At 42.1% G+C, this 26,963-nt stretch overlaps 6 protein-coding genes across 11 annotated transcripts; 4 read left to right on the forward strand and 2 right to left on the reverse strand.

Moving 5' to 3' along the window:
• Positions 1-486: 486 nt before the first annotated feature.
• Positions 487-7,390, reverse strand: LOC112292177 (SCY1-like protein 2 A). 2 transcript variants are annotated; one of them, XR_016506656.1, is made up of 16 exons: positions 6,506-7,390; positions 6,079-6,290; positions 5,748-5,852; positions 5,227-5,337; positions 4,854-5,036; positions 4,369-4,495; positions 3,932-3,993; positions 3,427-3,513; positions 3,127-3,213; positions 2,849-2,962; positions 2,473-2,601; positions 2,142-2,204; positions 1,753-1,914; positions 1,536-1,654; positions 789-1,419; positions 487-549 (listed from the first exon to the last, which is right to left on the reverse strand). XR_016506656.1 is itself a non-coding variant. In XM_024540402.3 (15 exons), the coding sequence occupies exons 2-15, from the start codon at positions 6,190-6,192 to the stop codon at positions 987-989; spliced, it is 1,896 nt and encodes a 631-aa protein (XP_024396170.2). In that variant the 5' UTR covers positions 6,193-6,290; positions 6,506-7,309; the 3' UTR covers positions 487-986. The 2 variants fall into 2 exon arrangements, 1 of the variants encoding a protein (XP_024396170.2); XM_024540402.3 differs by having other exon boundaries at positions 487-1,419; positions 6,506-7,309.
• Positions 7,391-7,583: 193 nt separating this feature from the next.
• LOC112292179 (uncharacterized) lies at positions 7,584-8,245 on the forward strand. Of its 2 annotated transcripts, none has more exons than XM_024540409.3 (2): positions 7,584-7,789; positions 8,107-8,245. In XM_024540409.3, the coding sequence occupies exons 1-2, from the start codon at positions 7,676-7,678 to the stop codon at positions 8,173-8,175; spliced, it is 183 nt and encodes a 60-aa protein (XP_024396177.2). In that variant the 5' UTR covers positions 7,584-7,675; the 3' UTR covers positions 8,176-8,245. The 2 variants fall into 2 exon arrangements, with proteins under 2 accessions (XP_024396177.2, XP_024396176.2); XM_024540408.3 differs by having other exon boundaries at positions 7,584-7,852; positions 8,107-8,240.
• LOC141044321 (manganese-dependent ADP-ribose/CDP-alcohol diphosphatase-like) lies at positions 7,989-9,760 on the forward strand. Its single transcript, XM_073539131.2, has 2 exons — positions 7,989-9,311; positions 9,623-9,760. Exons 1-2 carry the CDS (start codon positions 8,269-8,271, stop codon positions 9,684-9,686), a joined length of 1,107 nt encoding a protein of 368 aa, XP_073395232.2. The 5' UTR covers positions 7,989-8,268; the 3' UTR covers positions 9,687-9,760.
• On the reverse strand, positions 9,664-14,674 carry LOC112292175 (uncharacterized). 3 transcript variants are annotated; one of them, XM_024540398.3, is made up of 9 exons: positions 14,476-14,674; positions 14,207-14,274; positions 13,899-13,986; positions 12,913-13,662; positions 11,993-12,651; positions 11,614-11,795; positions 11,262-11,385; positions 10,840-11,000; positions 9,664-10,638 (listed from the first exon to the last, which is right to left on the reverse strand). In XM_024540398.3, the coding sequence occupies exons 1-9, from the start codon at positions 14,537-14,539 to the stop codon at positions 9,726-9,728; spliced, it is 3,009 nt and encodes a 1,002-aa protein (XP_024396166.1). In that variant the 5' UTR covers positions 14,540-14,674; the 3' UTR covers positions 9,664-9,725. The 3 variants fall into 3 exon arrangements, with proteins under 3 accessions (XP_024396166.1, XP_024396165.1, XP_024396169.1); XM_024540397.3 differs by having other exon boundaries at positions 13,899-13,989; XM_024540401.3 differs by lacking the exon at positions 14,207-14,274 and having other exon boundaries at positions 13,899-13,989; positions 14,476-14,604.
• Positions 14,675-16,854: 2,180 nt separating this feature from the next.
• LOC112292178 (katanin p60 ATPase-containing subunit A1) lies at positions 16,855-21,176 on the forward strand. Its single transcript, XM_024540403.3, has 8 exons — positions 16,855-17,230; positions 17,800-18,403; positions 18,619-18,831; positions 19,041-19,092; positions 19,185-19,377; positions 19,627-19,779; positions 19,964-20,051; positions 20,440-21,176. The coding sequence occupies exons 1-8, from the start codon at positions 17,112-17,114 to the stop codon at positions 20,716-20,718; spliced, it is 1,701 nt and encodes a 566-aa protein (XP_024396171.1). The 5' UTR covers positions 16,855-17,111; the 3' UTR covers positions 20,719-21,176.
• Positions 21,177-22,490: 1,314 nt separating this feature from the next.
• On the forward strand, positions 22,491-26,368 carry LOC112292794 (uncharacterized). 2 transcript variants are annotated; one of them, XM_024541616.3, is made up of 6 exons: positions 22,491-23,155; positions 23,943-24,058; positions 24,171-24,522; positions 24,645-25,216; positions 25,474-25,739; positions 25,966-26,368. In XM_024541616.3, exons 1-6 carry the CDS (start codon positions 22,990-22,992, stop codon positions 26,189-26,191), a joined length of 1,698 nt encoding a protein of 565 aa, XP_024397384.1. In that variant the 5' UTR covers positions 22,491-22,989; the 3' UTR covers positions 26,192-26,368. The 2 variants fall into 2 exon arrangements, with proteins under 2 accessions (XP_024397384.1, XP_024397385.1); XM_024541617.3 differs by having other exon boundaries at positions 25,975-26,368.
• Positions 26,369-26,963: the final 595 nt, after the last annotated feature.

Raw genomic sequence — 26,963 nt, forward strand, 5'->3', positions numbered from 1 at the left:
CAGAGAGTCTTGGTTACAGACCTCTCGTGTAGTTTCATCACTTCTGCATGAATTACTAGAGCCTTTGTCTCCAAGTTGGATGTCATGAGTACCCAGTGTAGTTTCTCTAGAGTAATTCTAAAGAGTGATTTACTGGCTGGGTTGTTTATGAAACTGCTCCAATGATGCGTAATGTTGATGTGTTGCCAGTGCTGAAAACATTGCTGTACTTTGCTCCATTATCAGATTGTGTTGTGCAGCAGAGAGGTTCACACGACAAGGTGCGCCCATTTCCATGCTGAACATGCCACAGAAAGTAACCACAACACTTCATCCAGTCGATCCGCGTGAGATTATATTTTCCTCATTTGTAAGAGCACATGTTCGAATTCTGTCACCTTGCATAGACCACTGGATGTTCGTAGCATGGGAACAAATCCACAGTCACTACAATTTGTTGACCACCAACTCTTTGAAAGCCCGCTGTGACTTGATATGTAAATGGTGCGGAGTTAAAACAATGAACTAAGATTCTTTGCTTTCGTTAACTTTGGTTTCGAGCGTTTGAACCTGCGCAGGTAGTGAAGCATACTTGAGAGTCACAATGTAAATCACCGTACTCTGTGATTTTAGTCACCACCTAGAAGACATTCCAAGTTATAAAAAATAAAAAAAACTCTGCTAATGGTTAGACCTGTGAAAGAATGATTACTACAAACAAAGAATGGTCTAACGCAATAGATAGTCACACACCCGTGACTACAGTGATGGCAACTAGCGCAGTCGTAAATAAGCAAACTAATCAATACCTATCCAATAGTCCAATCATTCGCATAGTCCAATCATTCGCATTCAAGATAGAGTTTGAACTCCCCGTTGCTATCTTAAGGTTGCTGAGACTTTGATTTTTTGAGGAAATAGATCCACTATTCCAACTGGACTGGTTAGATATATTGCTCGGATTTGAAGATGCTCGTGGTGGCCAATTAGAAAATGGATCATTCTCCTCACTGGTTTGAGTGTTTGCTGACGAATGGAAGTTTCTTTGAAGAATTAGGATTTGTGTTGCCGAAGACTGTACTCATTGCACCAGCATTGGAAACGCTCGAAGTCGTGGTTGAAATATTAGGAGTAGATGCTGGCGGAGGCCATTCAAATGACAGAAAAGGCTGTTGCATGGAAGGCTGAGTTTGTGGAGCTGACGCCACACTTGGAGCTGCAGGGGAAGCATTTTCAGGGAATAAATCGTTAGTGTCGAGTGCCGTTCTGGTGGATGTCTTCTTAGGTGCAGCCCAGTCAGCGTCCCATGAACTGTTGTCTGTCCCGTTTCCTGTTGCCTTCACGTTGGGTTTCGCAGGACCGCCAAGGGCCATCGTCTTCATGTCAAGGGAAACTGGCTCCACCTCGTTGACCACAACACCTCGTTTCTCCTCTATTTTCCTGTAAGATCACCATGGTTATTCTGTCGTTCGCTAGAACAACTGTGCCTTGAAGCAACTATTACTGCCCACACATCTGAAAGCAGAACCAGAAAACGACACGATTGCAAACTTTACCTGAGAACCTCTTTCACAAAATGCATGTATTTTGCAAATTGCTGAAGGTTTAGCTGCTGTGCAGTGAGCAGAGGGCAAAGAAGTGGAAGTAGATGTTCTGCAGCATACTCCACACCCATCTGGAGTCACAGCACAACAGTGAGTTCTACCATGTAACTCAAGATGTAAAAATTAATCATGACGAAAACACGGTTCATCTATATATAACAGAACTAACCTGTTTATGAATGGCAGATGCAACTCCCAGTGAACACATTAGAGTGGGAGCAGAATGGTCGACAGCAGTGCAACGCTGCAGAGTCTGCAGAATTTCATGTATGGCCACTTTGTCGAGACGTGGAACAACCTCGCCTAAGCACAACAACGCATTCACTCGCACCTGCATCAGCCAAATTCAAAGTTGATTACAACACATGAACGGTATGCTCACTTTCAATGACCACTCCGAGTTTCATCACGAATAAGAGACGGAGAAATGAACACTAGCACCAAGGATAGCAAATAGGAAAATAACATTGCAAAGAAAAAAATCTAATCGCCTATTTGCAAGTAAATTACAACCCAATCACACCAAATAAAATCTGAAGAATCAAGGAAGGTGTATACAGCTGCCATTGTAGTCTTGAGAGCCAGACCATGAACGCGAGGTAAAATTGATTGTCTCAGAACCTGCAAAAGTAAACAAGTATCAGAACATTAAAACACTCAGGCAGGGAAATCACATCACAAAAGTACTAACAAAACCTACCGCAACGCTTTCAAACTATGAAGATAACTGTGTATCATGTAAAAGCAAGATATTGACAATCAACATAGTTCTTTGTATTAAAGTAATGCATGAAATACAAGCAATACGCAAGAGTACACACAGTTGTTGAGGCAATTGTATTAGAAATGAGACTGATCCAAATGCAGAAGGCAAGGAGAAGGTGCTTACTGTGAAATCAAGCTGCTTTGTAAGCGACAAGGTGCGCTTAAGGACTTCCTCTTGCATTCGAGCATCAGGATCTTCAAAAGCACGGACAATCATGGGTACCACATTGGCTGTCAAGGCATCTGGTCCTGCCTGCAAACCGAATGGCAGCGACATGTAATTCAGGATTGGATATTTGTCGAGTAAGCTAGGGCCACACCAAACACAATAATAGGCAAGTGCAAAGATCGGGGCAACGTCCTAAACAGCTAAACGTCATAAATAAGGAACAACACTTTTCCATGTCATTCTAGAATACATGGAAAACTAACTGCACACAGAAGCAGGATCCGAATGCAAACAATACATTTAGCAAGCTGTCCTAAAACAGGTGGAGCACCTTATTAATGAGGAGGCTAGCATGCTTAATCAGCAAAAGTAAAGCATCTCCAGTGGCAGTTCCAAGAACAGGCAACAATGCTGGAAGTGTGGCAGATTGGAAATCCACCATCTCCTGCAACACATCATCAAGAAAAAACCAATTTAGTGGGATTAATCAGCAAATAATGACAAAGCTTTGACTTAACGCTAGATTCCGTATAGAACAAGGAGAACAGATTCATTGATCAAGTAACAAAACAAATGCTCTGTACGAGGAGGTCATATATTAGCACCAACCTGCGAGTCCGCTAAAGTGAGCACCATGGGAAGCACCATGGGCAGCATCACTTCATTGCGAAGCTCCGCACATAATGGTGGTAGCACCTTCATTCCAGAAATTGAGTTGCGTCTAGATTAGTCAATTTGCAAGACGTGCACAGACACACACCACTCTGGAGACAAATCCTCCAGCATAACAGCTCATGAAACAAAAATTAGCTATAACATCTAGCTCAAAGAAGTGATTGCCCGTACTCAATCATACTACTGTAGCAAAGAGGAAGGTATGAAAAGTTGCAGACATCCACACAGTCGAACCTTGTAACGCAGCACACGGGCATCAAAACTGGTCCACATATCTGCCATAGCTTTCAAGAACTGAGTTTTTTGCATATTGTCTCTTTCCTGTGCATACGAAATAGGCCTGATATTAGAACAGAATCTAGCAAGTAGCTATGCAATTTAAGAATAGACAACATCCAATCGAGGTCAACAGTAATAAACCACCCTTCTAGATGCCCTACCAGCAATTAACCTAACTCTACTGTATCGAAATGGACAGAGAAATATCCAAAAGCATACTAGGCACAAAAACTGTGGTAAGCATGCTCAGTGTATGCTTTTTTCGTGTCCTTTATACTTCAAGTATGTTAAACACTTAACACTTGACATAACTCTATAGAACCCCATGAATAGGTCATATCATGCGGCATTTATTCGTCATGGTCTAGAAAAATATGATGAATATTCGACAAAGTTTTACTCGTCTTAGAGGCTTCTATCACCATAGCATCCGTAACTCAATCGGAAAAGACATGATTACCAGCATGTGATCCAAGAAACGCAACGCACGCAGCTGTGTATCGTCCCGGAAGAAAGGAGAAGCTATCAAAAACATGCCAACAGCCTCCATAAGTACCATTTACCACAGAGTTTGGGCGCAAAAATTCCTTAAACAAAATACTTGACTCGTTGATCCTCGTTCAAACTACAGTAATGCAATACAACTCACAGATGAGTTGGAGATTAAAGCCTCAATTCAGTTCTATTGCAACGAACCTGACTTTGCAAGGAGGACAATATACCCTAAAGATGCAGCACACCAACTTTCGTGCACAGCCTGTGCACAAATAACCTAAGGACTATTAAACGTAACTTTATTAAGTACTTTTCAAAACATAGGGAGAGAACAAACACTACTGTTTGAAAATGAAAAGAAACAAATAACGTTACGAGAACATTTAGTACGAAGAGATTTACTAGTAAAGTCATGAGCGGTAGGCCTGGAACGCGCATCCGAACTGAGCATCCGTTTCAAATCTTCAGAAACATCTGACGGAATATTCGTGAAGCTTTCGTTTGGAAGGTATGAGGCCTTGTTTGTATACTGCAGTACCGAATTAGATACGAGTCAAATTGTTGCAATATACTAGAAGTTCATGACAAAAAGCAGATCATAAAGAGGATAATGAATACTAATTTTCTAAATGGACACAAGACTCAGGATGAAATCAACCTCACAATAGAGCACATGTACCAAAGACAGGTAGAGACGAGCTATTTAGAGAACGATCAAGAAACAACGCGCGGAGCTGCCAACAGGATTAGCAAATTAAACAACTGCTCTGGCATGAGAACAACATAGCCTATATTTTGCAGAAAACAAATAAATATCCTTCACGCCAAGGATTTCAAAGATACACATAGGCTCCCACGGATGGGGAAGTTCAGGTTGACGAATATACCGTTTGGAGATTATTCCTGCACTGTAGAAGTGCCTGATGAGACAGTAGATGATATGTAAGCAAAGCAAGGCTAAAGATGTCTGTCGATGCATCAGGCCCACCAGCTCCTTTCCGTGTCAACTCGGGCGCTGTATAATCGAGTGGTGGTTGCAACGGTAAAACTACATCATCCACATCATAATCCTGCATAACAAATGCTCGTTTCAACCAACCAGGAAGTTACATAAAGTAGATGAAATAAGTATACATTACTGACTTATAGGCTACAGGTGGAGTAAATTTAAAAAGTCGACAAAGAGTTCCTCAGACACGGCCTCGCCATGTAAACAGATGGAAACTACAAAAGATTGGTCAAACGGAATAAGGGCGTTACCGGGAAATGAAAAGCGGGACCATCAGTTGGATCAACTCCACTCTGATCTAGGCTGATGGAAAACCCAAACCCAGCTAGCTTCCATGCTCCACTGGATGTAAGGTAAACAGACTGTCACACAGAAAAAAACAATACATTGCCCATTAACTTCCTACTGATATGTAAGTGATCGCTAAGGAACATCAGGTATATCGCATCCAGTATCACTACGTATTACGGCTCTCCAATAATTTAAGCACTACCAAACATCTAAATAATTTCAAACCACTGATCGAAACCAATCTACACATCAAAGCGACACTTGAAACTAGAGATATAATGGTGTTCGTTGAAACGAGAGTCTGACTGATTCAAGTAATAATGAACATACAAAGAAGTCACTGACACTGGATGCACTAAATTGATGACAGCAATTAATCCAATAAAAAGACAACGAATCCTTCATGAAGGGACGATCCAAGAAATAGAGGAAAAAAAACAGAGGAGAGTGACGGAGAAGAGTTAAAGAAATGGAGCTTCACCTCTGGTCCGATGGCTCGGTGAAGAAGACGTGCATTGTTGTGAAGAAATCCCAAAGTCTCAGTAAGCTGCAACAAACCATGTTTAACCTCGAGCTGACCTAGCTCCTGCAAGTACGTACACAAAAACATCCACATTGATTTCATGATTACAATCACATGAGCCAAATGCAGGTGTTGAGATAGGATCCAGAACTACACAGTCATACAGTAAGCTTGTATTTCATTGTAAGAAAACTCTGTAAACACAAATGCATCAAGTCAGGTACTCGTGAGGGATAACACACACGCATGCACAGTCAGAGACATGACAAATCGTGAAAAAATAATCTACCAGGTCTTTCAATTCATTGGGCGCTTTTGTGATGTTGTCAAATCGCCCCAATATATTGGCTAAAGAAGCGAAGATTGGTTCAGTAACCATGGCCATTGTTGTCTTGCTTTTCATCCAAAGCTTGTATTACACGTATTACTCCTGGATGCCTCAAGCGCATCAATTGCGCGGCATCTTGCCGTACCAAATCCAAAAATGCCTCCTCCGCTGCTCTGCAAATCATAAGCGGCCCAAATTTATGAGGCATTGTTCAATTAACATGCTGCGCACTAAACCATACAAGTGGAGTTCCAACTGGTGCTGCAATCATCAGCAAAAGCCTATGTCATCCAGCTGATGGAAACTCTAATATTGATAGTAGCCCTACTCTTGAGAGAAAGAACTAGAAGCTCGAATGGTAGTTAAGAGTTTAAGGACTAATCAATACCTAGATATACCGACTCGTTGCCTGAGGTCTGTAAGAGCCTTCTTGTCCAGAACCCAAACACATACTTCAGGATTGTGCATCTGAGTGACTTTGTTCCGCGGCCTTCCCACATACAGCCTCCAAACTAAATCTGGACCTCCGGATCCTATCTGCTCCAACAACTCGTAATCCTGCATCGCCTTGGGTCCAGTCACTTCGTGCACGGTGCTAGACACCGTCTTCTCAATAACGGCAGAGGCCTTCGCGAGGGCTTGGGTAAACGACTTCATGTTGAGCGACATTTTAAAAACTCTCGATTGATCAAGAGCACAGAGTCCTTAATTAGCTTTTCAAACAACACCAAAAGCTTTGCACACCAGCTTTGAGCCGCTGCAGCGCAGCTAAACTAGAGCTCATCCAATTGATCCTCTCTTTTCTCGAAAATAGACTAACACTACAACATCAGAAGAACTCTTCATTCAGCCATATCCGTCACAGGAGAGAAAATCCGAACCCTACGCACAAACCAAGCCCTCCCAGATACGAGAAACCCACAAATCCAACTACGAAAGTTCTGAACACTATTACCAGATTCAAGAACCCAACCACCACTCTCCGACATGCAATTTAGATTCTCCAATGCAGAATGCCCACAAAAATACTCTAAATTAACTAAAAGAATTGCGGCACCCAGAGACGAGACCTGCCGAATCGTGGCTGCTAAGGATCTCCAAATTCACCCCTAAGTGCATAACTACACCAGGTGATTATAAAACAAGAGCATTAAGAAACAGGAATATTCATAGAAAGAACTGTGCGTGTTCTGATTGTCGGTGTGGTAGATGCTAGCTGCTCCAGGATCCAGAGGGGTAGCACCGGGAATGCGAGCAGTGCCACAGCAGTAGCAGGGGAGAAGAAAAAATTAGTCGTACATATCAGAAACAGTCCATGTTAATGACTATGAAATGTTTGCATAATTGTGACCCAATTAGAATGCCGCTAAATCCGAAGCTCTTTTGTACTTTGCATTTCTTTAGGTCGAACCAAGTTTTTTTTTTTTTTTTTTTTTTTTTTTCTCTCTCCTTGTAGACGCAATTGAATGAATATTTCAGAAAAAGTTTTGCAGTAGGCCCAGAGGATTTGAAATTTTGAGTCCACATCCAGACAGCACTCTGGGTAGTTGTGGTAACGATGTCCTCTTTACTAATTTCTGTAAAATTTCGGAAAAGAATCCGCGCCAGTGATTCCGCAGATCCTTTGGAGTTGCCAAGTCTTGAAGTGCTGGACACAGAAACTGCATGCCAGGTAGCATGCAAACGTCCCTCACGAGCCGTCGTTCCTGTTTCGTCGACGCTTGTTCCAGCAGTTGTAAGCAATTGCAACATCTGTCAGCTTCTGATTATTCCTTCCTTTATCTCTGCCTTGCGGCCAATTTTATCTGTGATTGTTTTGCCTCATAGTCCTGCTACCAAAAACCGAGTCCCTTGACTATCCATAAGAAATTTCGATTTTGACCCGTCTACCTGCCATAGCTGAGCTCTGTTTTGTGATGATTTCAGTCTATTGTTTTCGATTCATCTAGGGTGAGATACTTTACATACTGGTTTGTTCTTATGCTGCAGTTTTCTGTTCCAAATCGGAGCTTCGCCATCGCTTCATGCACTTCAAGCATTGTAAGAGCAGCAGTGTGAGAATTTCAGAATCCCGGAGGAGTTTCAGTAGCGCATCTGGCTCTCTTTGGTAGGATTTCCAGGCTTTGTGGGCTTGCACGTGCTGGTTTTAGCATGCCTCACAGACGAGGAGATGGACGTGCAATTAACGACGTGGCTGAGGGAGTAGGAGTTCAGGATGACGAGGTCCTTCTTACAATGAAGAGTGCGGTGGATACGAAGATCAACAGCACCCCTCATAAGCCGTTGTTCTCATTCGGAGTGATCACAGACATCCAGTACGCGGACATTGACAATGGGAGATCGTTTCTGGGCGTTCCTCGCTACTACCGTCACGCTCTTATTGGGGTTCAGAGAGCAGTGCAAGCTTGGAATAAGAAGGGTGATCTTTCCTTCGCAATTCATTTCGGCGACCTTGTGGACGGTTTTTGTCCAAAGGAGAAATCCAGAACAGCATTCAATACTGTTCTCTCCGAACTTGCGAAGTTTCAGGGTGGCCACGTCTATCACATGATCGGCAATCACTGCCTCTACAACCTCCCCCGACAGGAGCTCAATCAAATCCTCCATATACCCACTTCAAAATCAGAACAACGATCATACTATTCCTTCAGCCCTATGCCAGAGTTCCTCTTCGTCGCATTAGATGGATACGACATAAGTACTCTGGGATGGCCGACGGATCACCCGCACTTTAAAGCTGCGATGGAGCTATTGAACCGCAGGAACCCTAACGACGAAAAGAACAGTCCAGTAGGGCTCAGGGGTGTAAACCAAAGATTCGTGAAATTCAACGGTGCAGTTGGAGAGAAGCAACTGGAATGGATGGAGACGAAATTGCAGGAAGCGCAAGATGCTGGACAAAAGGTGGTAATATGTTGTCACTTGCCATTAGATCCAGGTGCATCGTTTCCTACGAGTCTTCTCTGGAATTATGATGCTGTCATGACGATTGTGCACAAGTTCAATTGCGTCGTTGCTTGTCTGGGTGGTCATGCCCATGAGGGTGGCCATTCTGTGGATTCTCACGGAATTCACCATCACGTCCTTGAAGCAGTCTTGGAATGTCCACCAGGCACAGATTCGTATGGCTACATCGACGTCTACCACGATCATCTCTCACTTCGAGGAACTGGTCGAATGGAATCCATGGAAATGTTCGTCTAACTCTCTTTCACACCATTCTTTCTACTGAACGCTGGGAAATCATGGGAAGCGCTTTACCTTGAGAAGGAATGAACTCATTTATAACAGGTAGATAGAATTTTTACTCCTCAACATTCGGGGCGCATAGATTAGCACACACCTTTTTGTGTATAGATTCCATCTCCAAGTTGTGAACTGTTCATGTTAGCACCGACCCGTAATCAGAAAACAGCCTCTGCTCACCTGGGTCTTGTGAGCTCATGTGTCAACAGTCAATTTAAATACCAGCGCCTGCACTTCTAATACAGATATCTTACAACAGATTTAACAGCTCAGTGAAGGTGGCAAATTGTCCACTGTACAAGTTCGAAGGAAAACAATTTTAATGAAAATGTAAACCACTAAGGGTGGTTCGCAGAAGTCCATCATACACTTTCCTGTATGATACCTTGCAACCGAAGTAAGTGAAAGTCCATTTCTGCCTTAATGACAGAAGAGTTGCAGTTCAAAGGTTTTACATTACCAAGAAATAATTGACTAAAGCCCTCGTCAAGACCCAAGCGCATCTGTGCCAAGAGGAGGATCCAGCTTGCTTTAGTAGATTTGGACTGCAAAAGAGACGTCACCGTGTCTCTAGGTAGACCCGCGACTACGATACTTAATGTAAGAGCTTTCAGACCAGTAGCCTGAATTCCTGGACCCTGGACAGAAGTTTCCCCAAGAGGGGAAACATTAGACACCTTGGCGCTGGTAAGCAAAGAACTTGTCGAGTCAGGAGAAAGTCTAATCAAAGTAACTACCCACCCAAGGAGAATGTCCCAAATGGTTCTCAGTGGATTGTCGATTCGCTCCTCAAACTCTAATTCTAAAGACTCCAAAGATACATTTGTTGAGTTTCTGCCACCTCGCGGTTCCTTCTGCAAGGGAGTATAATCAGACACCCACTTCCGTTTGTACTCCAAAGCTGTCCACTTTTTAATGATCAAGTCGGAATTGGGGATTGCCGCCACTGATAGCAAATCAACAAGTTTAAACAAGAGGGATTTGAGGAAGAGGCTTGTAGAGTCATCAGAAACAGTCGTTTGGTCCTTGTGACTACATGCTTCCTGCTCCCTAGGTCCTCCTGTAACCTTTCTTAAGATATCCAGGGTCCTAACCGATACTTCATGCTGTCGTTGAGATGCTACTGTTGCGAGCTTTGCCAAATAGCCTTCTTTTAGTATAAAACTTGTGCTGGAAGACGCAGTGAGTAAGGCTTCTATCATAGTAACAGCTGCAAGTTGCGGCATAGCTATAGCAGCCGCTTTAAAGCCATCTGTGTCCACGCTAACACTTTTGCTGCAGTATACAGCAATAACGAATGAGATCACAGGATTGTAACTGAATGTTGCAGCGGTTGAGCAGAATAGTTACTAACTTGAATTGTATATGAATATGCAGGAGTTAAAATCTCAAATGGTTGATAAGGAATCTAAGTACATAGAAAGGTCAGACACGAAACAGAAACAGAATTCTCAGTAGATGATAGTGAAAGCTCACGAATTAGACGTAAGGAACTGTTGCGTGGCATGCAAATGCTTCAAAATTGATCCAAGCTCAAAGTCACCGATCATATGATGTAGATTCAAAATATGCGGTCCAACAACATCGAAAAAACGCACCCATGCAGCCAGTAACAGGGTGTTCCATTCGTTTTCTGCCTGAACACAAGTAATGATTCACGTTGGAATGGAACAAGGGAAACAATCCGAGGTCATCATGAGAGTCACTAGTGGCAACAATCACCAACTCAAGCTAGAAGGTCGATGTGGAAAGATAAATAGAAAATTGAAACAAAATACAGATCGATCACCCTGTGTCTGCACACAATGTCCTCATGATGATTTCACCAACCCCTTGATGAAGACTGCATAACCAGGTAACATGAAGGCAACCATTTAACTTGAAGGCAACTTTCGTACCTTCAGAAACATAGTGGTTGTACTTGAGTTATGGAAAGATGAAAGAACTTGACCAGCAAAGTCGCTTGAGAAAGGTCCATCCCCAAGCCAGCAGAACTTGAACACTTTCTCCATTTTATGTAAACTGCAGCAGAAACCGAAAAAGAGCTTGGAATTAAGGTCCTTGGTATAGAACGCCAGGGCGTTTACTAAATAACACAACTTCATATAAAATTCATGAGATCAACTTAGAGACTTCACTTAGCTCATAACTGCATCATGTAAAAAGCCTGAAAATTCTTGTGTGGCAACATGTTATCCAAACCTGAGGCTTTATTCTGGGCTAAAGGCACGATAGATTCTTGATTCTCACCTTTCATGTGAGAGATAATGCGAGGGCGGAAGAGCAGCTATACAACTCTTCAGCCTGTAAGCACTACAAACTCCGGGATTATAATGCTTGCTCTTACACTTATGTGCATAGGTACAAGCATCACAGTGCATCAATATTGCATCCTCCATCCTTGCTTGGTTATTGAGACAATCAAATGCCACCTGCCAGAAAAATCTAACAATAAGTAACTGATAAAAAATCTTCACTCTAGGAATTTGATAAACATAAGAGACTAACACTATAGTTCACGAACTCCTTTTACTGCTCGTGAGTTGCACAATACTTCTAAATCAAAACAATACAAACTCGTTTCGTCGTCAAGGCATAGGTGTGGGGGCCTGCTGAGGAGTGCAAATACCTCCAAGAGCCAAGGTCCATGTTGCGGGTCCAGTTTCGATGCGAGCTCTAGGATAATCTGGAGCACATGCACCTCAGCAGGGTTTGGCTCAGATTCTTTCAGCCACATGCAATAGGGCACGTCCTGTGTATCAGGAGTATCTGCACGAACACACTGCTTCTTTGTTCCAGACCATGAGCTCTTCTGCATGTCATCAGCACTTTTCCGAAAGCTTCCGACACGCAAAAGGTGCCCTTCAATAAGACGAGACTCAACATTATTTGGGCATTGAGAGGTAAGGAAAACTGCTGTTAACGCGAGGCAAGCACGTGCTCTATCGCCACCATAGTCTTTCCACAAGAGACCCCAGCGGAAATACTCGTAAGCTCCAGAGGTAGTACACCTCCAGGTAACGTACCGCAAAAACAGGAGCCGACTCTTGCTCAAGACCCACTCCTTCCAGCCTATTCTTAATTCCATTTCGAAAAATTTGCTCAAAGACAAGGGTACTTTGGTAGATCGCAGTAGAACTCCCAAGGGGCTGGCTAGAACTGTTTCACAGAGGGCCAAGGCTTTCTTCAACCATGCACTCTCGGATGACTGCTCGAAGACGTTAGCGAAGTCTAACCGCTGCTGGAGCCAGATGAGAAATATGACCATGTTCTGAGGGACAAATGCCACTGCACAAAGCATATGAGTCAAGATAGAGTCAGAAACTGCATGATAAAGTCCCATTCCTTGACAAGGCTGCTCATCGCATACATAGAATTCACACCTTGAAAGATAAATGCCTCGTTAAAATAATAACATTATTATTCTTATGGTTTGTATCAAAAAATTTGAAAACAAGTTCTATAATCCAGTGTTGAGGAGTGCGGAAAAATGAATGTAACAAGTTGCAGCGTGCTTCTACTTCACAAAGTAGTGAGACATGTACAAACCAAAGATGGGACCGACCAAGGTGATGTTCTTGAGCTGGAGTGCCAAGTCGGTAAGCAGCCAAGTCTCATTGGTACCCTTGTCAAACATGATATGTTCCCAATACACAACCACATTCCGCAAGTAGCTTGCTGCAAAACGAGTAGCCCAAAGAATATTTTTCTCATTGTCTGTGGCAAATGCGCTATAGAATTGATTCATCCAATGGTCGCCTGCTACCGTACTCTCTGCTGATAGATTTTTCATACACTCTGCCGCATTCCTCCCAGACTCCGAGCCTTCACTTCGCACCTGACAATCGTGCCCAACCTTGTATGCGGATTTAAGGGCCGAAGTTTCGGCTTTGAAGCAAGCCTCCCAACGCCATTCAAACAATGCTTTAACACGACATTTACCCACTTGCTTTTCCTTCATTGTTGACTTCAGTTCCCGATTAGGAGAATTGTTGGCAATCTCAATACCATCCATACTGTCCTTGGAACTTGGCGAAGTACTGTGTTTGAAATCTTTAGAATTACTGTCTACTTGATCTACATCTACTGTCACATCTTTCGGAAGGATATGAAAGGGGTTCATGAATAAAACGAAAGCGCTAAGGGCTGAGCACTGTACAGGACCCAGGGAAGCTCCAGAAGAGTGCAACAACATCTCCAAATGTCTTATAAGAGGCAGATGCAAAAAAGAATAGCTGTGCAGCATGGCTACGTACGGCAAACGCCACGACCCCAACTTCGTATGGTCTGACATATGATCTGTGACAAACAAGGACCACCACGAAGCAGTAAGCATATTGAAAACCTTCAAATGATTCTGGAGACATGGAAACTCCACCAAGCGCAAAAAGGGATGATAATTACAGATGGCTAATTTGACAAGTTACAAGCTACTTTTGCTAACAAATTGGTTTTTAATGCCAATTCACACCTACTTAAATATCGTCACAGAATATGAATGGTGATGCTATGTGAAGAGTTGAGGAGATATGTACCTTCTGCATGTGCACGGCAAAAAGTATCAAGCAGAAGGAGCACTGCATCTTGCACAGCCTGCCTTTCCTGCAATACTTCATCCATCTCCTGCTGTACCTCAATGCAGTGGCAGTGCGTTTTTAAGTATGATGCATGTGAATCATTTCCATACTGCACACTACTGGTGTCCCCACCATAATAACAATAATAATAAGATAATGGTGTTATTTTATTTTTTAAAATGCTGAATAAGTAATCTTACTATCGTATTTTTCTAATTAAGCAAAATAAACCATGTTAAAATGCAAAGCATTCAAGACAGGGCTACCTCCGACGCAAGTAGAGCAGTGAGAGCAGCGGCCACCTCACGCAACTGACGATCGACTTTTGAGGGAGCTGCCACCACAACCCCAACAAAAAGCACAACTCGCCAATTTTACAAAAAATACGAATTCATTCTGATTTCGAAACCAAGCAGAGCTCTAAAAGAGAAGGAATTCAGCAACAAGGCCAATGTCATGGATTGAATGGGACCAATTACGAAACCCAACCCATTCAGAGACAAAGCAAAAGTGAAGAACTAGAACACCGTCGTACGTGCAGAAGCGACCAGCGCCGGGAAAGGATCGAGAGCGAGGCGCAGTGACTCCATGGCCGCCATGGCTTAATAAGAGCTACCCTCACTCACATCACATGCGGAGAACAGAATGCCGAAAATTCTAAAGCGTCCACACTTAAAGAAAATCCTGGTTTGCTATTTCGCACTGAAGCTGGAAAACCCCCGATCAAGCGCGACAGATAGATTCATACACGCTCGATGCGCACTCTTCTTCACCCGCTTCGCCGCTGCGGCACGCGCCCAAAGCTTCCTCTCCAGTTTGCAATTGGGGAGAATTTATGAAGGGGCCGCGTTCACACTGCCACGATATTGGAACCTCGTTCACACTGCTACAATATTTGGACCCTGTTCACACTGTCACGACACTTTTGTTGCGTTCACAATGCTACGATAGTTTTACCGCGTTCACACTGCGCCCATCAGCATTGGATTAGGGCATGGAGAGGGTGGCATTTTAAAATGCTTCTGACCATAAATAATGAATTCCTGAATGAATTTGGGTGAGACAAGTTGCATCTAAATCTTGTGCATTTGTGTGAGCATTGCTTGATTATTCATAAAAAGGATTTATCTTCAGTTGTGAGTGAAATATTTTTCTACATAATGGGGTTTTTCTTATACACCTTGTGTTACACTTCTCCATTCATGTTGTGAAGATTCTTCTTCTCAAAGCTTGATGTATGTTTTGTTTTCTATTCTTTTCTTTTAGTACTTGGATATTAGATGCTGGATTTTGTGGATGGTCTTGGAGAGGTCTAAACATTTTTGAAGAGACCAAAGTTGTTTATATTAGTTTTACTGTATTCATTCTTGCATTGACAAAATTGATTTATATAACACATTTAAGTTTGACAACAGCATAACTACATATGTTGATTTATTAACTTTCTTCTAAGAGAACTCATTATTTTAAATATAACTTCATGATATTAAAACATAATTACGTTTAAATATAATAAATGTATGTGTGTTTTATGATAATAGTGGCATACACGGATTTGGTTATTTTGTAATTGATAGTTTTAAAAATCACCCTAAGTTTTTAGTTTTCAAATGTTGCTGCAGAAGAGAGTGAATAATTTATCCCGGAGTTATATATATATATATATATATATATATATATGTTTGTGTGTGTGTGTGTGCTATCTATTAAAAATGGGTAAATTACATTTATTTTATACTTTCTTACAGATTTAGTGTTTAAGTTTTAGATATGTATTTTATAAAATCTTGTTTCTATTTTATCAACTTGAATGCAATGTATATTCATGTACAGTTGTATATAAAACTGAAGGTCATGTAATGATGTTTATGTTGTTTTGAGGTTCTTCTTTCATTTTACCAAACTTTCAAATTCTCAAATCATTGTTCAAAATAAACTCAACGATTAAAAAAAAACTTAGAAATGCTACATCTGGTTAACAATCAAAAGAGTATAAAAATCTGATCCATCAATACTTTAAACATCCAGAAATTTTGTGTATGCCACTGAGTTAATCTGAACGATTGAAAATAAAACAAGGCAAAAAAATTATTTATTTTCATTGTAAGGTTTCGAATTTATTCTTTGGTTTAAGCATCACAATAGAATAATACAAAACAACATATGCACCTTGGAATCAAATGAAGCTAACGATTTTTTTATTCATTACTTTTCGAATTAGTCTGCTTCATCATCAACATTTTAATGGGTTGAAACAAACCCACACTCCATCCATCGTCACTTTGAAACTTTTTGAAACTCCTACCTGGTCTTGGGAATGGAGGTGGAAAACGCGCCAAGAACGGTAGCGCCATTATCCAAGCGCATTACCCCCGTTCAAATTAAAAACTCATTCAACTAGCTGTCTCTCTCTCTCTCTCTCCGAATTCTCGAAGCACACAATTCGAATTTACGGAAAGAGATAACTAACATGAATTCCAGAAGAAGAAAAAAAAGAAAGAAAGAAAAAAAAAAAAAACGAAAAATTGCCATTCAAGCCATTCGAGAATGGCCAGTATTCTGCATCTTGGCTAGACTTCACGAGAGGGGATCACGATTGCCAAACAGCTACCGATATTTCTGCTGATCCGGATTGCATGCTGCATCGGATCGGTTTTGTAGTTTCATGAAGTTTCGATTAGATCACGGCGCTTGTGGGTTCAATTACGGTTTAGAAAGATTGGCCAACGCTAAAGAGCTTTTGTGTCGCAAAGTGAAGGCTTAGAGGCGAGGAGAAGGTACAGCGGGCCCGGCTGAATGCGGCATTATTGTGCTGTGATTACAGGTTGTTGTCAGTGCGATTGTTGCTGGGGTGGTGGTCGATGGACCCGGGGAGCTTCTGATTTTGAGGTCTGGGTTGGATTTGGCAGGTTTTGGAATAGAAGCTGCAGAGGTTTTGTGGAGTGCGGCGAAGATGTGTAGAGATTTGGTGCGGGTTGAGTGGTGTGGTAGGAGGCAATGATTTGATGGCGTTTGGAGAAGTGTGTTGGAGATCGTCATAAGAGTAGAGTTTTAGCAGGAGGAACGAGAAGAAGGGATTGGGGAGAGGGTGTTTTGTGATGGGTTTGTTGCTGAGGTAATTTGCAGGGGTGGAGTGAGTTGAAGAGGTCGTTGCGGGACGAGGAGGACAGCATGGGAGGGCCATTAGACACCTTAGGCGAACACCTCACCTTAGCCCGGGAGTACGCATTGCTAGGAAACTATGACACCGCTCTGATTTTTTTTGAAGGAGTTCACGCGCAAATTAATAAGTAGGGAATGCACCCTTTTTCTCCCTCCCGTTCCCTTCCTCCTTGCTTCCTCTTTTTCCTTTGTCGGATGTCACGTAGCGTACAGGTTATGAAACAGATTTGTACACCATTGCGACTTCATAGGTCCCACAGCCTCTACATAGAGCTAAGCCCTAATATTGTTTGGGGTGGATTATGATTCTTAGGATTATGTTATCCATTTTTCTCTTGTAACGTGAATGCTGCTAAGATTATCTAGATTAGAAAACAATTCTTTTCGTTAGAGCATAGATGTTAGTATTGCGTAAGAGTTCACCTCAGTGCGTGTAATCCGCAGCCATTCCTTCAGTCCATTTAAAAGGGCTGAGCAGCAATTGAATCTGTTTCTGTATCTTGCATTCGGTCGAGTTCCTTGAAGGAATTAAGTCGTTGTAGTACTACCTAGAGAGGGTCAGGTCAAAATATGCCATTGCACTCCCAGCTTCAACAGCGTTGGTACACTTCTTCGATTGTTTACTAATTTGATTTGTTTGTAAATTTGTTTCTGACATCCTAGGTGTTATTTTCTGCGTCCGTCTTTGTCTGCCCAGGCATTTAAGCAATGTGGGCGATCCATATCTTCGTACTAAGTGGAATAAATGCAAGAAAGATCTTATGGAAGAATTCGATATTGTGAAGCAGATTGACGCTGAGAGGCAAGCCTTCAAGGATGCTCCTGGCAGTCATCCTCGTCCGTCATCTCCGCCAATAGCAGTAGCTGCATCATCAATACGCCATGCGCAAGAACGTTACAGGGAAGAACGAGATACTTTCTTTCCTGTTGAAGAAATATTTGTGTCTCATCCTCCAAGTCGAACAGATAATTCGAGGTCAGATCCCCTTGACGACCCCGATGTTTGGAGACCTCCTAGTCGCGATATTCTTCCACAGTACGGAACAAGACGGCCAACAAAAGCAGGCCAAATGGCAGCAGCTTCTCAAGCTAAACGAATGGCTGCCTACGCTAGAGGAGCAGGGGATAAGGCTTCCACTCAAGTGGGGCGAGGAAATAAGGTGATCACAACAGCTTCGTCTAAAAGCTTTGGCGCAGGAGCTGGGGCGGTTTCGAAGGGATCTTCTCTTCCTGGCAACACGGGCCCTCGCAAAAGCACTAGCATGACTGGTCGCTCAACCTCCACTAAACGAGAAGCATTGGTACTGTTGAATTTTAATCACTTTTTTTCAAGTGCATTTTGTCTTTGCTATTTTAGTATCAGTGGAATGGAATTTCATGATATTTCTTCTACTGGCCTCAATTAGAATTATGCTCAGCACCTGTAATCGTGGTGGGATGATCGCTTCATCTCGCCGGTAGGGGTGAAAATTTATTTTCGGGGAGTGCCTGACATGAGTTTTGACTCATCCTACAGAATGGGGCCCCAGAAGAGGAGGTACCACGAGGAATGCCTAGTAGAAAAGGAAAATACGAAGGTCCCGACACTGAGCTTGCGGCTATGTTGGAAAGAGATGTCCTTGAGAGTAGTCCTGGTGTCCGATGGGAGCACATTGCGGGTCTCACTGAAGCAAAGCGTTTGCTAGAGGAAGCTGTGGTTTTGCCTCTTTGGATGCCTGAATATTTCCAGGTGTCGAATCACACCGCCAATCATGCATTGTTTTGTTGTTAAGACCACGCATGGTCTATTTGTTCTAATGATTGCTCACTGCTATTTGGATGAAGCGACTTGAGGAAGGATTCACAGCGAGGTATACTCTGGATATTTGATGCATGTTGCGTTATGATACATTCCCTTTTCAGCATTTCGGTTCTGAATTAGCAAAATTGGGTGTGTAGGGGATTCGGCGCCCGTGGAAAGGGGTGCTGATGTTTGGTCCACCCGGCACTGGTAAATAATTTGATTTTTATTTGAACCTCGTCGCTCTTTCCACTTTTGAGCCAATAGTGCTAGATTGTGATCTTATATTGGCTTGAATGCAGGTAAAACACTTCTAGCGAAAGCAGTGGCAACAGAGTGCGGGACTACCTTCTTTAACGTCTCGTCCGCCACGCTGGCATCAAAATGGCGAGGGGAGAGTGAGCGTATGGTGAGAGTCTTATTTGATCTTGCCCGTGCCTACGCTCCTAGCACAATATTCATTGACGAGATCGATTCTCTCTGCAATGCCCGTGGGTAAGTCTGATCTCTGTGCTTTTCTCTTAGGATTTTACGGTGCAGCTAGGAATGAAAATATTTTCAGGTGCTTTTGAGGATCACCATCCTAATCATTAATTTTTGCTTCTGATTGCTTTTCTGCAATTTACAGTTGGTTGTCTCTAGATTTTAGTATGAAGTTTCTGTTAGATTTCTTGCAGCACTGTTGGTTATCATTCTGAGAGCAATATTTATGATACAGTCTTTTTGTCCATCCTGTATACGCAGTTCATCTGGAGAGCACGAGTCATCGAGACGAGTGAAATCAGAGCTACTTGTGCAAGTGGATGGTGTGAATGGCACAGGCGAGGATGGTGAAAAGAAAATCGTTATGGTGTTAGCAGCAACAAACTTCCCTTGGGACATTGACGAAGCACTCAGGTTTGGAGCACATATTGAAAGGCTGATGCATCTGATAGATGGAATATTTTTTAGGTTACATTTTTGTCAGTTTTCTAGGGCTGTTTCTTGTGTGTGACGAAAAGGAAGAGAAGTACTTCTACTAAACGAAGGTTACTAAATAAAGGGTCGAATGATATGATATCTTGGTTTCTTTTTGATGCAGGAGACGACTTGAAAAGAGGATTTACATTCCTCTTCCAGTAGAAGAGGGTCGGCGGGAACTCATTCGCATCAACCTCAAAGATATTGAGGTCTAAGCTAACCCCTCTCTCTCTCTCTCTCTCTCTCTCTCTCTTTTCTTTTTTCTATTTGTCTCAATTTCATTCTCCAATACGGCTGTCAGGATGGCTTCTTCTTCTTCTTAAGGAAGCAGCATTAGAGAGCATTTGATGACGGATTCCTGGCAGTTTTCTGAAGGAAACCGTCAGTTTCGACGTCGTTTGAAAGTGTGCAGTAACTGTGACAGAGAGTAGAGAGTTTGAATACTGTATTCTATTGGTCTACTCTGAGCTTTTCGGTTAAAGACTCGTTCAGAACTTCAGAACCGTTTAGTTTCATGTTCAAGTTGTATTCTTTCGAATCCCATGCTGCGCCTGGAGTACGTAGCTTAACTGATGGTCATATCGGCTTGTGATGCAGGTTGCCAAGGATGTGGATATAGATGCCCTTGCTAAGCGAACTGAAGGTTACAGTGGTGATGACCTCACTAACATTTGTAGGGATGCATCAATGAACGGTATGCGGCGGAAAATTTCTGGAAAAACCCCAGAGGAGATAAAAAACATGACCAAGGACGAGATGTACGAGCCAGTGGCAATGCGTGATTTTGATGAAGCTATCAACAAAATCTCTAGGAGTGTTTCCACCGCAGATATTGAGCGCCATGAAAAGTGGCTAACCGAATTTGGGTCTTCGTAAGATCAGGATGTAAATGATGCATCTGGAGACATGCGTTCTTTGAGCTTGTTTGCCCATGTCCTTGTTCTAGACTTACAGCACATATCATCCATACCCTCTGAGCGGCAGCAGTAGTCTGCATATCCTAAAGTTGTAGAGCCGGACTAGAGTTAGTTTCGTTCCTACATCGTTTTAGATTAGGACCTCCTAGTATTTTCTGTAATTATACTATCATTATAGCACGAAGATTGGCTTGTACAAAGTTAACTTTATGCATATTTGGTGATGAGATCTAGAAGCACCAGAATTATTTTGCTTAGGTTATTTCCACAGTATCCATCCTCCAGGAACCATATCCTTGTAAAAATACCAAGCTCAAGGGTTTTCTGGAAATCACCCGCCTTCACTTAAATTCGACTTTATTTGTGTATACCACAATATGTTAATACAAAGTCTTATATAAGACTTATTGACTCAAACCTTAGAGGTGAGACATAGCAGAGCAAGGTGAAAATCATGAGGTTAACATGCCCTTTTTTAGGCATATTATCATGCAAATGAACGTTAAACCAGCATTGCTTTCCTTGCTTCCAATGATACATGTAATATTTGTATAAACTTATTGAATAAAAGGATAAAGTTCAGACAGTGATACACATCATTTCACATAATGCATTGAATCTCACAACAATTCTCAATAATTAAATACTATGTCATCAAATGATGTTGTGATGAAATTTTAATCTTTTTGTAAATTGACATTTGTCTTACTCAAAAAAATATTTAAGTTTTGTTGTGAAAACAATGTTTAGTTTGTCCAAGAATTGTTAATAATGTCTTATTTTGATTAATTTTATGCAATTTTTGATGAAATGTGTCAATGTAAGTTGTAGTTAGATTTGACAATTTAAAAATAAAACTGATATATTTATGTAATCCTACTGCTTTCTAAAGTGTTTGATAAGTTCCTTCAAAAACTTTCCTTGGATGGTGTTTTCTGTTTTTAATTATGATTCTATTTTCCTGTTCAGTTATTTATTTGCAAAGAAGAGCTCCTATTTAAAAATAAGTTTGCACTACTAGTTTTAGTAATTGTGCCTATACAAGTAAAATGTACAAGTTTGAATACTATCAACTCATTTTTACAATAATCTAAAAGGTAATATAAATACTACAATTTATTTATTATAACAATTCTTTTGATTTTGCACCACTTATGTAAGTTCATGTGCACATTCTGTGCTAATTATGTAATGCTTTACTATGATCATGGTAAAACATTAACTTTCTTAACCAAATATTAACCTTTGTCCTTAACCAAATGAATTGTTAAGATTTAAATTTTGTTTTGACAAGCTTTGACAAGTCCCCACGTTTAATATATTAAAAACTCCTTTTCCAGAACTATTCTATAACCTTTTGAATACACAAAAAGAACTAATTTGGCCTTCTATGGCATATGTTCCTAAACCTAATTTATTAATTTTTAAATGTTAACAATACATTTACACAACCATGATACATTCAATATGAGTCATTTTGCATAGATATGTATATATATATATATATATATATGCATATACATATACATATGTATATGCACGTTGTGTAAATGCATATACATGGCATTCTATATGTATATATATATATATATATATATACATGCATATACAGATATATTCATTTTCTGTTCTATCTGAACACGTGGATATTTACAAACATCAGATCCAAAACAATGGAAAAATGTTATTTAAATACATGACAAAGCCAAACAGGCTCTCCGGTTTAAACCCTCAACCTTGACGGTGTCTGGAAGCTGTTGCTGGAGTTATTGAAGCTCAAGATCGTGTGGCCCCGCAAATCCACACGACCTTCTTTCCCCGTAGCTTCAAGCTCGAGGAGCTTGGCGCTCTTGCGAATTGGGTCTCCAGCAATCTATCGAGGTAGCTCATAAGCAGTTTACAGCGCAGGGAGTTTCTGGTACTCTTGGAGCTGCAAAGGGATTACACTTAACGTGTTTTCTGCATTGAAATGCTGTTGCGGGTCCCAATTTTGCTACGTAGGTCTTGTTCGAAAGCTGGCAACCAGTTCTAAAATCAAATGTATTTGTGAGAGGTTCTCGAAGCTGTAGAATGCAGGCACCCGCTGGGTTTTGACTTCGTGGGTATTGGAGGCGTTGGGGAGTGAGTGGTGAGGTTTGGAAGGGTTATTGACGTTGTTTGGCAGAAGGCTGTGGGTTTAGGATTGTAGCGGACCTTCGAACGGTGTTTGGAGGGGCCGTGGTGGGGTACTATGGGAACCTCCGTGGGAGTTGGACCCTTCAGGACTCTGTCTACAATTCCAGCTGCGATTTCGCGGTTGGATAGAAGCATCGGAGCCAGCACGACGACTTCATTGAGGAAATCGTGCTTTGAGTGGTCGTCTCCGTCGACCAAGCGTTTCCAGCGCCCAGGATGTGGTTTGTGTCCTGTTTTACCATCAGATTTTGCATATATATATAAATTTTCGGGGTTTTTGTTTACGTTGATATTTGGAGGTGGTCAGCAATGGTTAGAAATATCTTATTGGGACAATTAATCAACTTTAATTAACCCAAATGATAGATTTTGTCTTCTTAGTGCGAATAGATGGTGTTGTAGTAGTGTACTGGAATTTCCACTTTGGTCGGTGAATCGAGCCCGCTTACCCTCTAATCCGTTTACTTTGATTTCGGTTGTGAAGGTCGATGTTCTTACGCCTGTTATGTAACCTAATTGTAAAGATCACAGCTGAATTCATGAACGTACATAATGAATTATTGAGACGCGTTATTGACGTTATATGCATGCAAGTCACTAGTTGAATCTTCTGGTAATGAATTGAGTGTCATGATATCTTTCGCACTGCTCTCATTGTCTAGTATTCATACCCAGACGAATGCCGCTCGCTTGTTGCATAGGGATATATATTCAGCTTCGTAAATGTATATCACCTCGAGGTGTGTGTATGTGTGGTTATGTGGTTGCACAACTGCAGTTGGTCTATAACCCTATCCCAAGTTGGAAGTTCTTACTCAGATGATAAGAAATACCAAGTTGCAGTTATGTGTGAAACCATTGCGAGCACGTCATCTATTATTTGTAGGCTATACAATTGTCTAACCCCATTTATCTCAGAGCGAAAGAATTTGTCAAGACGTTAGGTGTTTGAGATACTCATGTGAAAATACACTAAAATTGATTCTTGTTGTGTGAACGTCGTTGCAGCCCCATTTAGCGTCCGAGCAGACGCTTCCAGTCGAGAATTTGAGGATAGCGTCAACACTTCGAGTCGCCCCAGCCGTTTTTCAAATTTTGGTGTCAAGAATAGGATTCAATTTAAGGTATCACACTATTGCTCATTTGACGTAGAACTTTCAGTTTTCGCCAAATATCGAGCAATTGCAGCGGTCACTTGCTGGTTTGAAACTAATCTCTGATATTTTGGACCACAAGGCGAGAGAGGTGAGAAGAGGTGAAAATGAGACTTTGACGAAATATTTTGCAACTTGCGCACCGGGATTGGAAACTGTGCTTGCAGCAGAGCTTTCTTCGCCCCTCATCGGCGCTCAGGAGGTAGAAGTTGGCAAGGCTGGGGTATCTTTTGTGGGCTTGAAGGTTACGGGTTACAAGGCTAGTCTTTGGCTGCGTACTGCAGTTCGTGTACTAGTGCAGCTTGCTGCCGGGCCTTTGCCTGAAGGCCGTGGCCGGAATGATCCTGTCTACACGTTTATTAGAGATGCTATAGATTGGCCTTCAATCCTTCTTGACGACAGCTCATCCCATACACAGCAACCAGATTCGAATGGTCAGTCAGTTCAAAAACTTCTGTTCTAGTTCTCAGTGTTATTTTAGTCATATACCACCGTTCTATTAATTTCATGATGATTGTTATTCTGTTGATATGTAGCGACTCTCGAATTTGTGCAGAAAGATATAGACCGAGGAGTAACTCTGGAGGGAGGGGCGATGAGATGTCCAACTCTCGAGCTGGGACTGCAACTCATTCAGCACAAGCTCCTAGGTTTAGGAACTTTGGGGTGCAAAGCAGGGTGTGGAGTTGTACTGACATTCACAACTCGGCTTTTGCGAGTGTGAGGGCCAAAGATGCGATCTGCGATGCTATGCGTGAAGCTTGTGGTGGCCATCGACCCGAGCCGCCAGAGCATGGAGGATCTACGGCGGATGTACCTTTGTTTCTCTTCCTGTTCAGAGATGAGGCAGTTTTGTATAGAGATATGTCTGGAGTCAGCCTTCACAAGCGGGGCTATCGGGACGTTATGCACAGGGCTAGTTTGAACGAAGGCATTGCTGCTGCTGTTTTGACAATAGCAGGCTGGAACCGGGCAGTGCCTGGATTTGGTGATGCAAATGTGAACGCACCAGGCGAAGAGCGCGTTTTATTGGATCCCATGTGCGGTTCAGGTACATTTTTGATTGAAGCTGCTCTCATGGCTAGCAATGTTGCACCCGGATTGATGCGTCGACAGTGGCCCTTCCAGGTAAATTTCAGACTCCAGTCTTTTCAATTGAAGATCTCAAACTTTTAAGTTCCAAACCCTTGGCATTCTGTTAGTTCCCTATGCTGTTTCGGAGAAGGACTTGGACACAGGACTTGGACACAGGCACTAACAGTTTTTCCAAGAACTTAAGACCCTCAAACAGAACCCGAAGCTTTGATCATCCTTTTTGTGAACAAAATTGAAGCTGAAAATGATTTGCATACATCTCTGAATGCTGTCCCGTGTTTGTTTTTCAGAAATGGCATGATTTTGATGAGAACGCTTGGAAACAGTGCAAGGACAATGCAGTATCAATGCAGCAGTCCTCGTTGTCTGGAGTGAGGTTATTAGGAAACGATATACATGCAGGGGCTTTATCGTTGTGCCACAGAGATGCGTCAACTGCGGGTGTTCGTCATTTGTTAGAACTCAGTTGTAAAGATATTCAAGAATATAAGCCCCTTGTTGTACCCTCTCTTGTAGTAACCAACCCTCCATGGGGAGAACGTCTCATCGACTCGAGGTTTGCGCTACTTCCTCTTTATGTTATTAGATTAGCATTTCCTCGAAGAATATATTTGTAGTTTTCACTGTTGTATTCATTGGTTAGGCTTGGTAGTTCCAAACCATCCGGTTCGTGGGTTTTAGGAAACCCTTGAAAAATTTCGAATTTCTCAATCCTAGGTTCAAACTGGCATTCCTAGTTATCAGGGATGATTCTTCTTGCTGCTGATCCCTCTCTCGGTTAGGTTCTGCAGAAATGAAGAAAACGAGTGGGTGTATGAAACCTGGCAAGGGCTCGGCCGGTTTTTGAAATCTCAATGTAGTTGTGCTGATGTATACGCCCTCAGCGGAAACGCCGAGGTTACACGTGCCATGCATATGCGGGCTGACAAGAAGTGGCCCTTGGTTATCGGTGGCCAGGAGCGCAAGCTTCTCCACTATCATGTACTTCCTCCCCGCAAGCTAGCATAGAAAAATTTTAGGAACAATTTGAGGTGCGACTGCAATTGGGTTTAGCCAGTAGCTCCTCTGTACACTAGACCAGGCTTCTTGGGTCAGGGCATCATCCCGAAGCATTCTAATCTGTTACATTTGCTTTCTTCAAAACTGCTTATTCCCCTCTCGGGTTTAATGCTATTTTTGAACCAACTCCAAGTACTACATGAATCGTGTATTATCTAGTGAGTTCTGTTGCATAGTAGCTGATAGTCATATGACAAGTGAAGAAGTCTCTCGAAAGCCCAAGACGACACGAGCGCGTACTTCATTCCTGAGAGCTTTTAAATGAGAAAAGAAAAAAAATCACGAACCTAAAATGAGTAAACTCTTCAAGGAGCAGCTTGTGAATTCTGCTGTCTACTGGAATTTTCTCCTTGTCTTTAAATTGTGTTGTGTTTTCTGCCTCTTGTGAACCTGCTCCTGCTCCTGCTCCTCCCAACCTACTTCAGATTCTGCACCAGTCACCCTACTGGATTCTCGGTTGACTCGGGCAATAGTTGCGTCACAAAAAATTCTTGCAATGACTATGATTGCGATTGCCACCCAATTTTACATATTCGTTTTAGTTCCTCTATCCACGAGTGCAGTTCTCCAGCATAACAGTAGCCGTTGTGTGCCGTTCGATGGACTAAGAAAGTTGGATTGCGGATAGGTCGGTTGCTTTCTGCTTTTGTGATCCCCGGACAAATACTTTCCTTGGCTTCTAGATAGTGCTGCGCAGATTGAGCTGCGGAAGTTCAATCGC

The sequence above is a fragment of the Physcomitrium patens genome, chromosome 15 (assembly GCF_059467195.1).
Source record: "Physcomitrium patens ecotype Gransden chromosome 15, ASM5946719v1, whole genome shotgun sequence".
NCBI classification, from domain to species: Eukaryota; Viridiplantae; Streptophyta; class Bryopsida; order Funariales; family Funariaceae; genus Physcomitrium; species Physcomitrium patens.